The sequence below is a fragment of the Gymnogyps californianus genome, chromosome 6 (assembly GCF_018139145.2).
Source record: "Gymnogyps californianus isolate 813 chromosome 6, ASM1813914v2, whole genome shotgun sequence".
In the NCBI taxonomy this organism is placed as follows: domain Eukaryota; kingdom Metazoa; phylum Chordata; class Aves; order Accipitriformes; family Cathartidae; genus Gymnogyps; species Gymnogyps californianus.
This window is the reverse complement of record NC_059476.1, coordinates 15029962-15046551: the sequence shown is the minus strand read 5'-3', so window position 1 is coordinate 15046551 and position 16590 is coordinate 15029962. Positions and strand designations below refer to the sequence as shown.

The window sequence follows — 16590 nt, the reverse complement described above, 5'->3', positions numbered from 1 at the left end:
CCGTTGTGGTTAGGTGTACCCTGATACTGGATTTGTGCTTCAGCTGCAGTGGGCCCTCTCTCTGCTGAGAGAGGAGATGGTGTAAAGGAAGAGGAGCTGGGAGCATCTCTAGTTACTTTGACCTATTCAGAAGTATTTGCTGGCAGTGCCCAGCACAAAATGTCTGCAGGGCTGTGGCTAAGGGCAGAGCGAGCCTCAGGCTCCTGTCCCTGGTAGAGTTTGCTTGGTGCAGCCACTGTGAGCCCCCCTCCGTCTCTGCAGAAGCAGTGAGGGTGGGCGTGTGGTGTTGGAGAAAGTGGAAGAAATAAAAAATCGGGTCAGCAAGACCTCAGGGCGGGCGTGAGGCCTGTCCCTGGTGCTCATCTTGCTCCCACTGGGCTTTTGCCACCGCCGGTGGGCAATAGCATGGTCGTCCCTTGGGGCGGAGGAACAGGCTCTGGGGAGAGCGGCAGGAGCCTCGCAGCAGCTGCAGCTCATGCTGGCTTTTCCTGGGGGCTCTGCAGAGCCGGTTGGAGACACAGGTACTGCCAGGCCACCGGCTTCCCGGGAGCGGCAGCTGGTGCAGGCAGCTGCCTGCCAGAGGCATGGGCTAGAAAACTGGGCTGTGGCCATGTCCCCTGTACCAGCTGGGGCAAGAGGCTTCACCCTGGCTCTTGCTTGGTGGTTTCTTTCTGCAACACCATCGCAGAGCCAACACAGGATGGGCAGAGTGGCACAAGGCCGGGCAGCGAGCAGTGCCTGTGTGTCTGTCAGGCTCTGCCCGCCACCTTCCCACTATCAAGGGAGGGTCAAATACTTTCCATTGCTCCAGCCTTGAAGAGTCTTCTCCCCATCGCAGTCAGAAATAGCCCTGGGCTGGGAGTGAGCTATTTGTGGCGACCAGTTAGGGAGGAGGAATGCACAGAGCTCCCCAGACCTCCCTTCCCACAGCCGCACGCCCTCCCCAGCTGCTGAGCTAAAGCTTAAAAAATTCAAGTGGCTATACTTGGCGAAATGAGGTTTAAACATAGCAAAGCCCAGTATGGCCTTTAATGAAAGGGCTCGGGAACACCTCCCTCAAACCCTTCCTACAGCCGACCTCGCTGTGGGTATGCGTTAGCTGCTCTCCAGACCCCAAAATCAAGGCTTTTAGCAGTCCCTGAAGTGTTGGCTGTTGATTGTTGGCCACCATCTGCAGCCATTTAGTGTTGCTTTTCTGTGTGGCACTTTGGGCCCTGGGTACTGAATAGCCTTCTGTGGTAGCTCTGATGGCGGGGCCTCATCTGGTCTGGTCTCGTTGATCCAAGGGGTTTGTTTACGGGCGAGGGCTGAGCACAGCAGTGTGCTGTCCCCAGGGCTGTCCCCGTCTCGGCCGGGTGCAGGGTACACGCAGCCTTTGGCTAGGCCAGCCAGTGCCATCGCTGTGGCAACGCTGGCCTTCCCCAGGTATCCTTCTCTGTTTAACCAGGTTTGCAGCTCCTGGTGAGTGTGGGCCATGCAGTGCCGCCAGTGCCACCCTGGGCAGGGGTCATGCATGGTGGGGAGCAGCCCTTGGTAATGCCTGTGGGAAACAGCCCTGGAAAGGCGCAATGTTGGAGGTAGTGGCAGGGTGGGAGTGTTGCCCTTCCCCCCATGGAGAAGCTCCTCCTCACTCTGAATCCAGACCAAAATGTTTCTCTGTCTCCCCATGCCTCTTGGGTGAAGACGATGGGGATAACCAAAGCCTTGTGCCCCCCCCTCGCTTCCTGCCCACCTGCTCCCCAGGGAGCAGACAAGCCCTTAAAGTCAGATCCACAGCCACTGCTCGGTAATGCGTCACACAACCAATTCCCGGAGATGCTTTCCCTCTTCCTCAGCCACCCGTCCCGCTGGGACCCCCACAGTCCCGGCTCTCCCTGCCACCTCCAGCACAGCCCTCATTATCTCAGCGATGCACCACAAAGCGCCAGGCATTTCTTAGAAACATCATCATTTATTGACTTGAACAACTGCCACTACAGCAGCAGCGTTTCCTGCTCAGATGTTGGTGGTGTGGTTTTTCTATTCTTATTTTCTCCTAAGGTACTTTAAAATGGAAAAAAAAAGATTAAATGAGTTTAATGGTACTGAAACAACAGTCGAATTCATTACAGGAGGGCCCTTGTTGTAATCCCTTCACAGCGAACGGCACAGGCTGGAGTAAGGGAGGCTGCACCCATGACACGGAAGAAAACCGCAGGGCACTGCTGCCCAGCTGCGTGCCGGCCCCACGCCTTCCCCGGGCTGGCTTTCAGGCACAAGGACCACTTGCCCATCCCCGTGGGGCACCCCCAGTCCTCGCACAGCAGCCTCCAGCCATCACCCTCCTTGGACAGGGACACAGCCTTGCCCACTGCAACCTGCGATGAGGCTCCGCTTGCTCCGCGCCAGGCCAAAGACAAGGGCCGCTGCCAGCCGGATTGGAGTTTCCCGGCTCCCACCGTGCGGCTGGCCCTGGGGCACGTGCCGTTTCCTAGTTTACGGCAGCTACGCGTGGCCCGCAGCACCCTGGAATAACAGGCCCTTTCACTCCAGATGGTGGCTGGGTTTGTCTTTGGGACGCTTCGCTTTCTTAAAGCTGAGCGGACAGAAAGGTTAGTAAGAGGCAGTAGGAAAACAAACTGACTAATGTAATGCTAAAGCAGTAGCTTCAAGCTCCTGGGTTAGTATTTACTGCTGAAACTACAGGAGTTGAGAACACAGTGTGCGGCTCAGCTGTTTGAGAAATGTGTTGGAAATCATGCATCACATGCCGATGATGAAAGAAAGCTCTGAAACACTGGGAGAGGATAACAAGCGTCTACAAGCCGAAACGTGTACAGCTGCAGATATGCAAGAGCTGGAATCCCACCGCCATCCGTGATGGCCGGAGGAATCGAACCACTTACACAGAGAAACTCACGGCGAGCAGAGGGTAAACTGAGTGCTGGAAGCCACAGCAACACCCTGGCTAACACGGGGAGGGGGCAGTTTGTAACCCAGAGGCAGAGAGTTAAGGGCAGCAACCCAAGGGGCAGGAGGATTTGGATCATTTTATCTCCTGCAGGGCCCAGCACATCCCTTCCTTCTCCACAGCGAATGTAACAAATGGCAAAAACCGTTCACAGGACACCGTACAAATGAAAATCAGATGAAACACATCATGGGAAAGGGAGAAACATGCAGCATCCCTAAATGTAATGGGAGCAGCATGACAGCACAGGCGGGCAGTCGAATCTGAACGCACCACCCAGGCAGAATCCATCAGCTTTTTGAACCGTCTGCAAAACTGAAAACAAGGGTCTCCTCCTAATTAGTGTTAATTTGTTAAAAGTTTCCGGTCACTTTCAAAATGTGCCTTTGCAAGAATCACACCCCCCCAACCCATCACCCCAAGGGCCCCAACAAAGGAATCCGCTCCTGATCACTGCTAGAGTCATGGTTTGTCTTCAAAGATGCTTCGCTTTTTCCTTCTTATTCCTCTTCCTCTTCCTCCTCTTCTTCCTCCTCTTCCTCTTCCTCATCGTCATCTTCATCGTGGCAATGCGTGATTTCCTGAGGTGCCTGGGGGAAGAGGTTGGGCGGTTTGATCTCACTGATGGAGCGGGTCAGCTGATGCCGCTTGTAGTCAGAATCTTTAAAATCCACTGAGGTGCGATTGCGCGTGGCCATCGGTGACTCCTTCTCATTGATGTCAACGTGCGTGTGCTCTACCGTGGACTCGTGTGGCATCTACACATGCAAGAGAGAGAGGAGATGGCAAGGGGTGTCCCAGTCCCAGGGTATCTCCCTGAGACCGATGGAGAGCAAACCCCAGAAGGTGACCCTTTGGCCCAGGGTGCATCAAATGCCCCCCAACCCTCCAAGGGGCCGTTCCTGGTGCTTGCGGCTTGTGGAAGTGTTAATGAACACAAGCGCAGGCACCTTTGGGACCCCTGCCCACCTCCCCGGGGTCTGCAACTCACCAGGACGTGGGCGGCTCTGAAGAGGTAGCTGAAGGGGTAGTAGAGGAGGTTGATGAAGGAGGCTGCATAGAGATCGGCATAGCGCATCACCTGGCTGGCAAACAGGGTCTGCCGAGAGCCGCTGCGGAAGAGGCTCCCCATCATCCCGTAGCACATGTCCATGTCGTGGGTCACTTTCTACAAGCAAAGAGCAGGTTAGATCCTGGGTCAGGCAGGCAGCAGCGCGGAGCCACAACGCTGAAGTGGAGCGCAGAGGGCTGGGGGCCACATGAGATCTGCAAGGATCTCCAGCAAGGCTTTCTGTGCTCGTATCCCATGACATCAGAGCACAGCCAAGTCCCAGCTAACAGAGGGGAAGGCAGCAGCGGGCTCAGGGCCAGCACCTGCCCCAGGCTGGCACCCCAGGGCTGGCTGAACCAGAGGCTACAGCCCCTCCAAGCTTGTGTGTGCCAGTGCCGCGCTCTGCAGCAGTGAGCACCGTGAGTCAGTGCTGCTGTGTGCATGAGGGAGCAGACCCTATTCCAGACCAGGCTACCTTTCAGGAGTGCCAGTGACACCAGTGAGCTGAGCAGCTCCTCCGTTTGCGTCCACAAAGACAGAATGGCTTTGCCAAGCCTGCCGTGCCCACCCAAAATCAGAGCAAAGCATTTCAGGGCTGAGCAGTGGGGTTGGGCTATCAAGCCCTTTGGGATCCAAAAGGATGAAAAGGGATTTTTATGATTGGTACCTTAATGCGTCTCTGGATGGAGCTGATGTCAGGGCGTTCATTGCTGCTACTGTCCAGATGCCTAGTTACAGGCGAGAAGGTAAATACATGGTGTGAAAAGCCTTTCAGAATCAGATGCTGTGGGATGGGGGCTCGAGGGAGGGAGGCTGGTCTGGAGGGGAAGGTTGGTCTTGTGGGCAGAGCCCAGGCCTGAATCAAAGCTCCGGCAGCAGTGCTGCTAACCCAACCCCAAGGTTTCGTCAGAGCTGCTCGTTAGCTGTCGCTAGGCTGGGAGAGGTGGCAGGAAAATTGTCACTGAACACTCACTTGTATAGCTCGGCCAAGAAAATGTCCAGACTCTGCAACTCTTCAAAAAGGGCTGGAAAACCAGAAAAGAAAGGGAAAAAAGGTAAGTTTAAACTGCTGAAATGAAAAGGGTTGAAAGCAAACCCACCATCCTGCCCGCTCCTCTTGCATGGCAGTGGAGGGGCACTGCATCAAGGAGCGCGGCATCTCACAGCCACTGAGCAGGGAGAGGGTTTAATCGTGCTCTGCGCCACTGGCAGAGCTTTGGGCTTGGTTTCTGGTTGCCCCTTTTGTTTTTGAGGCTGAATCTTTGCAGCCCTCACCAAAACCTTCCAACCAGCCATGGGGCAACTTGCATAACCCCCAGACCTATTTACACACCAAAGGGCAAACCCGGGAGAAAAGCAGTAGCGCTGGAGGATGGGAAACACACAGCACTTTGGCAGCAGAGCAGCAGAGGGAGCGGGAGGAAGGAGGAGGAAGCGGCTGGTGAGCAGGGACTCCCTGCAGATGGGAGAGCAGTCATGGCTCAGGCATTACAGGGAGAATAACCCAGGTGTCTTGTCAGATACTTTTTACCAGAGAAGCCATGGCTCCATATGGGCAGAGGGAGAGGAGTTTTTGGGGCAGGCTGAGGAACAACTCGACCCCACCCAGCTGCAGCTTCTCCCCCGGCCAAGTCAGTGCTGATCACGCACAAGTGACCTTGGAAAGAAGAGCACAGGAAAGGCTTGGGACCCCGAGGCCAGCCCACAGAGAGCTGCTCCAGCTCCTGCCGCCAACACCCAGACCCAGGGAAAAAGGGCTGAAAGGAGAAGCGGCAAGCCAGGGTGATCTCTCCCCTGCCCCCCTATGCCCTGGCGATCTCAGGGGTGCAGCACCAGGCAAGCAAGAACAAAGCCTGGCCCGGGGTTTGCCCGGCTTCTCACCACTTTTGTCTGTCCAGACGTGCAGCTCCTGCGCCAGCTCAGGGATCACCAGGAAGGTCCTCCAGCCCTGGCGCTTCTTGGATTTGAGGATGTCTCCAAAGATATGGTCTCCGATGTACAAGATATCCTTCCCTTTGGCCCCCAGCAGGTCACAGACTGTGTCTGAAGAGCCTGAGAGAAGAATGGCATGGCTCAGAACGGGGAGCCAAAAGGAAACGTCTGGCTCATTTCAGAGGGCCAGGGTTAGGGACAGAGCAGGTGCATTTTCCTCCCAGAAACCTCCACTGCTAAACAGAGCTCCCCTGCTTGGCCGTGGCACGGGGCACTGCCCACCCACCTGGGAGTTCACCCAGGGGCAGCTTTGCCCACGCACACACCCACATGTGTGGGGTGGCAGAGCGGCCACGCTGCCTCCCATCCCATGTGACAGTAATGGAGCCCTGGGCGTCGCAGCCAGCTCTGTATATCCACCCGCTGCCCTGCCCTGGCTCAGGGGACTGTCCGAGCGTGGTGACACTGGTGGCAGCACTGTAAGTACGGCTGGGAACGTTGCACTGGACCAGCTGCAGCTCCCCTCCACCACAAGCTCTGCAGTGGCATTTCCCAGACCCTCCCTGGCAAGGAAGGAAAGGGCATTTGAGGAGGAACGGGTCCATTTCTTCCCTGCATTGGGCAGCAATGATGATGGAGACCTTCTGGTGCAGTGTGCAGAGGGCACAGTACAACGCGCTTTGGGAAACACAGCCTTGCCTAGCACCTGGCACAAGTCCTCTCACAGCCGGAGTGGCTGAAGGCCACGAGGGCACGTCAGAGCCACTCCACAGGGCGAGAAGGGTTCTTGCCTCACCTCCTGAGTACACGATGCCGTGCTGCAGCGGGCCAGTGTAGGTACCAATCTTCAGCTTCCCGGTCACCTGAGGAAGGAGACATTGCGTTACTACAGAACAGCTGATGGTCTGGATCTCTCCTGTCCTATTGATGCTTTACTCTTTGTGTCTCTCTCACTCCCAGGCAGCCTAGAGGTGGCTTTCCACATTTTTTTCTTATTGCCACTTGCAGTACATTAGGGAAGCCAGGAAGGCCTCAAGCTCTGCTGTGCCCCAGGTGATGGGGTTGCTCAGGAATCACTAAGAGGAGAAGCCAGCCCACCATCTCTAGGGCAGGTCCTGTCTAAACGCTGTGTTGCCCGTTACCACTAAGAGATGCCACACAGGAGGTGCACGAGCCCTTCCAGCCGTAGAGGTGCCCTCCATATGCCACTCACTGTGTCCACCTGCCGCAAAACGGTGCCTTCCCCAAAGAATAGGGGTTTTCGCGCATCCACCAGGATCAGGTCGAAGTAGGACTGCCATGGCCGATGGGCACTCCCAGGCTGCAAAGGCAAAAACAAACCCCAGAATCAGGCACAACACAATGAACCACAGGGAGTTTAACTGGAGCGTCGTTGTCCATAGCCATAACCTTGTGACATTGCTGGTCCATCAAAATCCCCTAGCTCATGCCTCTTGTGGCACGATGCTGGGTTGCCAGCGCCATCTCCTAAAGCACTCCCCTTTTGCGGCAAGCCCATCCCAACCCAGCCTAGCAGTGAGGACTGAGAATGTGGTGTGAGATAGAACTGCACTGAACATCCATGTCACAGCACAGCTGTCGTGTAAAGAGATGCTGTAAATGACACCACCGCCACCGTTCCTGAAGGTGACATCCTGCATAGATCCAGACACATGCAACTTCACGGCTTCAGCCTTACAAGGCCACGCTGGTACGTTTGCCAAGAGTGGGAAAATGCCTGGACTCTATTCCACAGAGCACAGCTTTGAGTCACAGCCCTGCCCGAAGGACACTGGGCATTCATGAGCCCTTTCTGCTCCATGCTTCCGCTCTTTCTGAGATCAAGACCACAGCAAGGAGTTTTTTGAGCTATCAGTTGTGGTGGTTTTCCATGTTCTGAGAATTTCTCCGTTGGCCACCTCCTACCTTTAGAGCACAGTGTGAAAACACATCTTTTGAGTGTGAGAGAGCCTCCCACTGGGAGACTGAGAAAGCAGTATAAATTCAGCTCATCAGACTCTCTCCAAAAGTTGCAAGGCTGAGTTTTGACCTCAGAAAACCAGAAAAAGCATGACAAACTTTTGGAGTTACGATAGTCAAGGCACAATCAGCCATAAATGTTTCTGCTGTTTTATAAAACTCTTTCCTTTCCATCAAGGTTTTTTTAAAAAACATCTAAAACATTGTGCAAGATTTCTAAGAAACCTGGCTGCAAAATGCCACAGTTAAAATGTGTTATCACTAAAATAATGTTATCATTAACACAGATTATTGTTTGAGACCAGATGATGCCTCTTTTCTCTTTGTTATATTGTATTTGCTTTGATCCCATTCAAACAGGACACAAAACAGCAAGTGTATTTTAACCAGATTAAAGCAACTAATCCCATGCAGCTGATGAAGCAGGATTAAAATGCTTTCCAGCTACACAGATAATTAGGCACATCAGTTTCTATTGGAACTGCAGTCTAGAAATCACATACCTTTGGTCCATGTGGAAAGTCAAACAAGTAAGTCATAATTTTCTGAAAGACAGAAAGAAAGTATTCAAAGATGTGTTTTTAAACATACATTTGTGTAGTTTATAAAAGCATACTTTTCTGCGTTTATCTTTTCAGGTTACAGAACTTTATTTTCAGGATTTACACAAAAGTCAGCATAAGATTTGGAGACAAAATGAATGGATGGAATTTAAAGTGACAGGAATTAAACCAGTAATTTTATAATCAAAGAACACATTTGCCTCAGAAATCTGCGCACTGCTTCAGGTATATCTTGCAATGCTTTAAAATGGCATATAAATCTTTGGATTAGCAGTATTGCAACATCCTGACATTTACCTGGAGTTGAAGTAACCCTGTTTATTCCTGCAGCACAGCAGACAGCCCTTTCTGGCTCTTAGACCTCTCCAGGACCATGGCTTTGGTGACCTGTCTGTACTCAGACTATCTCACTTGAAAGGGAAGTTCTGCGTTTTAAAGGATGCTGAAATCTAAAATGAGTATCACTTTCTCTTTCAGCCTTTTAATTGCTGAGGAACTGAGTGAGGCACAGATGGACTTAAGCCAGGCCCATACTACGTCAGTAGCAGAACCAGGACTACAAAAGATGACTCAAGACCTAATCTGCATTCACCACTAAACCATCCTACACCTAGCTTAGCAAACACTCGACTCTCCACCAGAAGATGTCCTACAAAAACCCATCCAAATGAATGGCTGGCTTTTGCTTATTCCATTATATACCAACACAACAATTCAAGCAGTGCTTACGTCTGTGTATTTGTAGTCACTGTTTGTGACGAGAAACACCTTCCCAACTTCATTCATGCGGCTGAGAAGCAGCGGCAGCTTCCCCTGAAAGCCAAGGGACATAAAAGTCACACACAAAAGTTACAGAGATTCATCATGAGCAAAATACTCTCAGCTATGATCCCACCAGACAAAACAAAGCAAACCAAACCATCAAGCAAGCAAACTCACATGTTTTGCACTGGCCAGAGCCAGGAAAGTTGCTGGTCCATCCACGTAACACCCCTCCAGAGCACAGCCCAGGGGAGGAAGGCGAGGGGGAAGGGCTCAGCAGGGCTGCGGTGCCTTTGCCAACCACAGTGCCAGGCACCCTGTGCTGCTCCCACCGATATGCTCCGTGCCAGGCACACTGGAGCAGCTCCTCCAGCTCCAAGTCCATTCCCGAAATGGGCCCAGAGGCAGGTGAAATCCGAGCTCACACGAGCCACAAGTTGGAGCGCATTATAATTCCAACCTCAAATTAGGGAGAATTTATTCCTGGAGCTATTTTTATTGAATCATAAATCTCAGTCCATTGCCAGAGTAGCTGATTACCTCACAGAACGGTTTCCTAAGGATTTTGCAGGCATGTAACTAGAAACAAGGTTAACTGCTTTAAAGTGATACTCTACCACAGAGCTCATCTAAACTAAAGAATAATTATACTGTAAGTGGTCCAGAGGGGCCTTGCACACTGCAGAGAGGGCAAAAGTAAGGGAACCACTGGAGCTTGCTCAATTAGATGTGCTGAACACACATTTCGGGATTATCAAGAGACTGGACATTGGTGAGTCTTTCAGGATCCTTCCCTCAGTCCCTCACGGTTAAACGCGTGTAACATTTTTGTTGCATGGCTAAGGAATACTTCTGTCTAAAAAGATGCTCATCTGTTGCTTTTTAAAAAGAGGTCTGCTTGGGCAGAGAAAATGAGGGCAGGGAACACAGTTCCATTCACGACCAAAAGAAACAACATGAGCCTTGCCAGCGTATTCACCTGTGTCCTGTGATAACATTTCCTCTGGCTTTTATATTTTATGTAAAAAACAGGCACGTGAATATGAAATCACGTGGATCACTGGCTCAGAATAAAGGCTGCGTCCGAACTTTCCACTTTGTCTTTGGTTATTACAATAGAAATCACAGCGTTATCTGTTTTGTGATGTAGTAAAGCAAATCAGCATGTTTATTTCTTGCCGGCTTACTCAGTACAGAATGTCACGTAGCACAAGTAAAGTAACTTCACACTTACATCTTTCACCACATACTTTTCCAGATTCTCAAGGGTCTTTTCCTTGAGTGATCCCTGAAATAGAAACAACAGAACCCAGTGAGGTAATGGAAACTTATGATGTAAGAGACATCAAAGTAATGCCAACTTTCACACTTTAAAATGCTGTGAAAGTACAAACCAGGGCGAATCTGAACCAGTGACTCTAGAGATGAGAGGCTTTGAGTAGCAGGGACCATCACAAACTCTGTGATCCATCGATTCCCTCACCATGGTAAATAATCCACTTCAACAGCATTTTAACCCTTTCAGAAGGGAATACAATAGAAACAAACAAAAAATAGATTTGCCATACCAAACAAGACAGTCAACGACCTGTCTCCAACACTGACCATAATGCTTTACTCAAAGGCCAACTCCAACATGTGTCACACAACACTGCATAAGGAGAGAAAAATAGATTCCTGACTTCTGCATGGCTGAAAGGAGCACCACAAGTACAACTGTGACCAGAGTTCTCCTGTGATGGTTCTCCATCCCACCCCCACAGACCTCTTGAATGAGGAAGAACAAGAAAATCAGGTCTTTAACCAGATGTTAATGCTCACAAAATTATATTCTAAATTTGTGCAGAAGTGTGTGAAAAAGATGAACTGCCTCTCCTCCCTAAATAGAGAAGAGTTGATGTATTTCTCTGTTTAATGCAGGTACTTTTCAGACAGCATAAGGTAGCACCTATGTAAACCATTTACAGTAAAATGCTGGTTTAATAATTAGGACAATGTACAAATTGTGGACTGTAAGTGCAAATACCCTCATGGCATCACGTTGTAAAACCCATGAATTACAGTACAGAAATGGAATCTGGGCACAATAAAAAGGAATAGGAAGCCAAGACAGATATGTTTCAGTACTACAAGGGCAGTCGAGATCTTGACTTACTCACATACAACTGCAATTTACTATTGGCTCACTAGTCTGCAAAGCAGGGCTCTTGCCCAAAAGTGGAATAACACATCTTAACTCATGAGTTACAAACCAGTCCCTCTAACTCAGTTACAATTACAGACGTCCCAAGGAGTTCTTGTAATCACCTTGTAATGAACCCAGTCAACAGCATCCCTGACATCCTGGAACATACTCCTGAAGGACATGAAGAGGTCTCCATCTTTAAACCCTGTTTCACAGCTGTGAGGAGAAAGAAGAGAGATTGTAGCAACCAGTCGCAGCAGGTAAGAAACACGTCAAGGAGAGAGACAGTTCAAAATGTTGTTTGGAGCTTGTGTTTTCATCTTACCATAATGGTTTCTTAATCAGTACTTTACCATGGCTCAGACTTGAAAGAAGGCTACAACCAGAGTTTAACAGGATCTGCGTGTTACCCAAGAACGTTTGTTTAAAATTTTAGGATGCAAGTTCCTAACTACGGGCCTGTGCCTCCATAGCAGTACTACAGCCTTCTGTGACTGCAACTCTTGTTTCTCCCCCACAGTATTACAAGAAGGAAAAAAGACTGGGGCTGTGCAGTTTGCAGCATTTTAGAAAAGGTGAATGGTACTGAGAAAGTAAGCAGAGTGCTGCTCTTTCTCCCTCTTTCCAACACTAAAGAAGAGGGTGCCATGGAAATCAACTAAATGTAATACTCGCTGCTGAGAGGAGGAACTACTTCTATGTTGAACAGTTAAGAGTTAAGATGAGAAATTTCCTCTACAAGATACCGTGGAGGTATCTTTGAGACACCCATAAGAGTTTGCACCAAGAAGAAATCAAGGAGGATTAAACAGCTGTAGTTATTATGACAGCAATCATCAAGCCTGTCCTGAGAAAGGATACTTCACCTGATGGATTGTCGGCATAATCAGTTCCTCTGCTCCCAGGTAAAATCCCATTAAACCTTTGCCTTCCACTCACATAATATGCAAAGGTGACCCATCACATGCATCAGCAGCACAGCAGCATTCACATTTGCCAGTTCAAACCGCAGCTTGTTTTTATGCTTACACCTATTTGAAAGCTAGGTAAATACTCATGCTGCACAGCCTTTTACACCACACTGTGCCTGAGTATTTCACGTTTAAGTGAACAAAGTCCTCAATTATGACATGAGGGACTTCTGGTAACTGGCTGAGGAAATTTAGCCCTTCAGTTACCAGTTCAAACATGGCTCCAATGGACATGGGTTCAAAATGAGCTGTCTGGTGCCTGTAATCACCCTGTAATAAGTGTGTGATCTTAGAAGCTAGCCCAAATACCAGTTTCAGTCAGTATGGTGATACTGATATACCCTGTGAAGGAAACCCTCATAACCAGTCTCTGCTGTACACACAGATTGTCTCGTCACCACTAAATTCTCTTAACGTCAAAAGAATAAGAGGCCTGAACTCTTCCCCACCGAAACCAGTTGAGGGGCCTCCACTGATATTAAGAATAGCTCCACCTGTGCTGTATTGATCTTTATAATAACAATGTTACGGTACCATCAGCACCTCGAAGCAGAGTGAATACGTACCTAGTGTACCGGTCACAGTTAGTAAAGAAATCCACTAGGCAGGCCAACAGGTAGGTCTCTGCAAAGAAACAAAGCAAGATTTTAAAACAAGGATAACATCATATGACCCGCTAACTTTAGGCCCTGTGCCCAAAAGAAGAAAGTTCCTGTAAAAAAAAAAATAAACAGATAAGTAGAGTACGACATTAGCAAAGCTTTACTGGCTTCAAAGGCACAGAAACAGGCCTGTGTTGGCTCACATTAGACTCACCTGGTAGATTGAATAACGTGTTCAGAATGTAAAACCTATCTGTGTCATCCCTCTGGATAAATTTATTTGGATATTGATCCCGTGTTTCAGGCCTGAGAATAGATAAAGTGGAGAAGAATGAAACCACAAAAAATAATAAGGATAAAATGTGCTGACCTGTAAAATACAGTTGTAGCAGGGTCCATTAACTAGTTGTGCTTTAATCAACACCCAGCTTTTGCACATGCACTAGCAGCGCAAGAGCAAAACTGCATCCACCGGAGTTCCCTCCGCCGTGCTGGCTCCGGCAGAGCCGGGCACAAAGCCCTCGTCGCTGAGTCAGCAAACTGAGCAGAGCCCACACAGGGAAACAGAGTGGTCGAGAGTCCACAACTCGACCTTAAGCCCCATGCTGCTGGCTCTGAGGATGCCTTAAATATCTGCACTTTCATTGTTTGCTTATCTTAAACTTTCCCCCACTTTCTATGTGTTGCTTTACACTCCCTCGAGCAGCTTTCAGCAGGGGAGTGCACAGCTGTGCTGCGGGAGGCTTGCCTGGGGCCCTCTGCAATTAATCAGCAGGGTGGCGATGACTAAAGTCATTTAATTATTCTGCTTTCCTTCATTTCTGGAGCTTCTGAAGATCACCTCTGACTCAAAGAGGAACTTGAGTGCATATATAAGGGCTTTTTCTAAATTTTGGCTTCCTGATGCAAGGACTTACAGGCCTGCAATGACAAGGCTTGTCACCTCGGGCGCCCTGAGCTGGCCTGCGCTTGCCTTCCATCCATCCACCCTCGCATCAGGGATACGAGGGGATTTGCTACGACACATCAGGCACGTAGCACTGCGGTCCCCTCTGCTTCCTAAAGCACCTTCTCTGGGGCAAGAGAAACGCAAGCAGCCAGGGAAGGCTGCAGGCAATGGCATGCAATGCCTCACTTCTGACACCCGCAAGGGTCAGAAACACAAAGGGGTAGAGCAAGCTTGTTCCTTTCCCAAGCCAGCTCAGGCTCTCAAACTTTCTTAGCAATGGCTGTGGAGTTAACAGTCTCACGGGACACAGGTCCTCTCTGCTCCCAGCAGCCCTCACACAATGGCTGTGTCTTAACTGACAAGCTGCTGATGTTAAACTGTGCCAGGACAGGTGAACAGCCCCTGGATTATCCCATCAACCCCTTTCCACAGCACACTTTCTTCTATTGCCAGCACACTACAGATGTGCCTGTGCCAGCACGGACCTTTCCTCTATAAACACCCTGGGCTGTTGCTGTGTCTGGGACCCTCAATGCATCCCCAGTCAATCCTAGAGCTGTAGGAACAGCAATACAGCATCTGCTGTTAGTGGAGTCCCTGCGACTGCTTACACAATGGGTGCCCTGAGGATCAGTGACACACAAGAGTGTATTAAGTCAAAAAGAACAGCCAAGAGTCAGCACTCACCCTCTGAGGAAATTAAAGCCATGTGCACACACTAGGAGATTTCCATAGGCATCAACTTTCAACAGGTTTCCATAGTGGGTATCAAACACCAGGCCTCTGTTAAGAAAGCGATTTAAGATATGAAGAAGCGAGTGTATTAAGCGGTTACCATTTTAATAGCAGTTCTTTCCAAATCAGCTCTAGAACAGCTTGCTCACTTGGCGTGGGGCATCAGAACAGAGTTGCTGTTATTATGCAGATGGGGTCCCTACTGTCCCTTTTACCTGGCTGCAGGTGAGCAACAAGAGCCCTGCATTGCCAGGTGAAAGGTACAGCTGATCTGCTCTCCACAGGCTTGAAAACGGAACCGTTTAACCCGGCAGAGGCTTAGCTATGCACATACCAGGGAAGACATGGGCCCCTTCCACAGGGTCATGAATCTGACATCTGTGTTTGTGGTTCCCTGACAGCCCTGCTGGGCTGCAAGGAAGAGCAAGGTGTGATAAAGGAATTTCTCCCCTCTTTTTCATTGCTCTGTAACAGACAGAGCCAGATGGGGCATGTAACTATTGCACAAAATGCTTTGGACATTCCCGGTTCCAACTCCAGCAAAACTCTGTCTCACTTATCTAGTAGCTTGCATGTGGAGAACACAGCCTTCCCACAGAGACATCCCTTCTGTCCCCTCCCTGGGATGAAGGCAGTGGATTTAATGGAGTCTTCATCACAGGTTTGTGAAGGGCTACTGTCTTGTTACGGGCATGGGCGCACCCAGCAACAGTCTCGGTGTAAAACATGCTGAGAGGAAGGAAGGAAGGAGGCTGCCAGACTGAAAACTGGAACAACAAGCCAACAGACCCTCTGGTCCACTCTTTTTGTAAAGAAGCTCCAAAGGAGTCAAAAAAGCAAAATCCAGCAAAGGCACAAGTGGAAACAACGTAAAGGCGCAGATTTAGATCAAAAGCCTTGTTTAAAACAAGCAATGTCCTTTTTACCTCTGCTACCAAAAGACAAAATGTAAGAATTCAGTAACTCTGCACCATTAACTTCGCGTTCAGCGTTTGATTCATCCAGACAAGTGAACTGGATTGGTCCCACTTTTATTGTTGTTTACTGTCAGCTTAATTTTCAGGATGTCTTATGCACCAGGACACTATTAATTAAAATCATTAAAGAAGAATGTTCTGAGACATTCTAGCAGCCTCATGGACAGTAACGGCTCCTTCTCCCCTTGGTTTTGATTTAACTCCCAATCCAATTGTGTCTCTGCTGTCTTTGCTTTGAAAGGTTATTTTTGGACCATGTTTTCAGCAGGCCTCTTTTCTTGCACACTCCCTCTTTGCTGGCATGGATTCATGTGTGCAAAGGCCCTCCACATACTGGAGCGGTCTGCTCCCTTCCCCGTGATCTGTGGTCAACCACAGGCTTCACAGGCACAACTCTGAAAACCTGGCCTCACGTGTTGCCTATGAACTTTACAGAACAAATATTCAAGGCCTCGAGCAGGCTGGGTCGGTATCTGTTAGTCATTTACCTGGTAGGGAATGCAGGATCATACACAAAATTGAGCAGCTCATGAGGGTATCCAATGGAAACTAATCTTTCTACGGTCAGGTCAAATCCAAGAGATTCGTATTCAGGGGATTTATACACTGTACCAAGATGAGATTTCAGTTAGAAAATCTGAAAACAGCTAGGGGGTTAAACAAGAAGGCAGTTAAAAGTAATGTACCCGTTCGCCCTCCTCCCTCCTCCACATCACACGTTCCCTTCTTCGCTCTTGCCCTTCGCTGCCTCGGGTCCCCCAGCCTCAAGCCATGGTGGAATTAGCTCATGCTCCAGGACTGCAGCCGAGCGGAGCCGCAGTTCAGGTTTCAGCAGCAGAGTGCACCAGATGAAATATCCATCAGCCTATCACAGCTCTCTGCATCAGGAAAAATGTATTTCAAACTGCAGCTCCTCTCCCTGCAGTCCCGTTA

The 16590-nt window shown here is 49.7% G+C and overlaps 1 protein-coding gene across 1 annotated transcript in view; it reads right to left on the bottom strand.

The window, feature by feature from the left end:
* Nucleotides 1-3367: 3367 nt before the first annotated feature.
* NT5C2 (5'-nucleotidase, cytosolic II) overlaps nt 3368-16590 on the bottom strand; it is a 40120-nt gene continuing 26897 nt past the window's right edge. Inside the window, exons 3-17 of the mRNA XM_050899034.1 lie at nt 16146-16263; nt 14633-14728; nt 13211-13302; nt 12961-13018; nt 11546-11639; nt 10473-10526; nt 9206-9289; nt 8417-8458; nt 7147-7254; nt 6730-6796; nt 5883-6053; nt 4975-5026; nt 4669-4729; nt 3942-4118; nt 3368-3708 (exon numbers count right to left, since the gene is read on the bottom strand). Of these exons, the coding sequence (XP_050754991.1) occupies nt 3451-3708; nt 3942-4118; nt 4669-4729; nt 4975-5026; nt 5883-6053; nt 6730-6796; nt 7147-7254; nt 8417-8458; nt 9206-9289; nt 10473-10526; nt 11546-11639; nt 12961-13018; nt 13211-13302; nt 14633-14728; nt 16146-16263 (1532 nt within the window). The 3' untranslated portion in view covers nt 3368-3450. The remainder of the gene's footprint in view (nt 3709-3941; nt 4119-4668; nt 4730-4974; nt 5027-5882; nt 6054-6729; nt 6797-7146; nt 7255-8416; nt 8459-9205; nt 9290-10472; nt 10527-11545; nt 11640-12960; nt 13019-13210; nt 13303-14632; nt 14729-16145; nt 16264-16590) is intronic.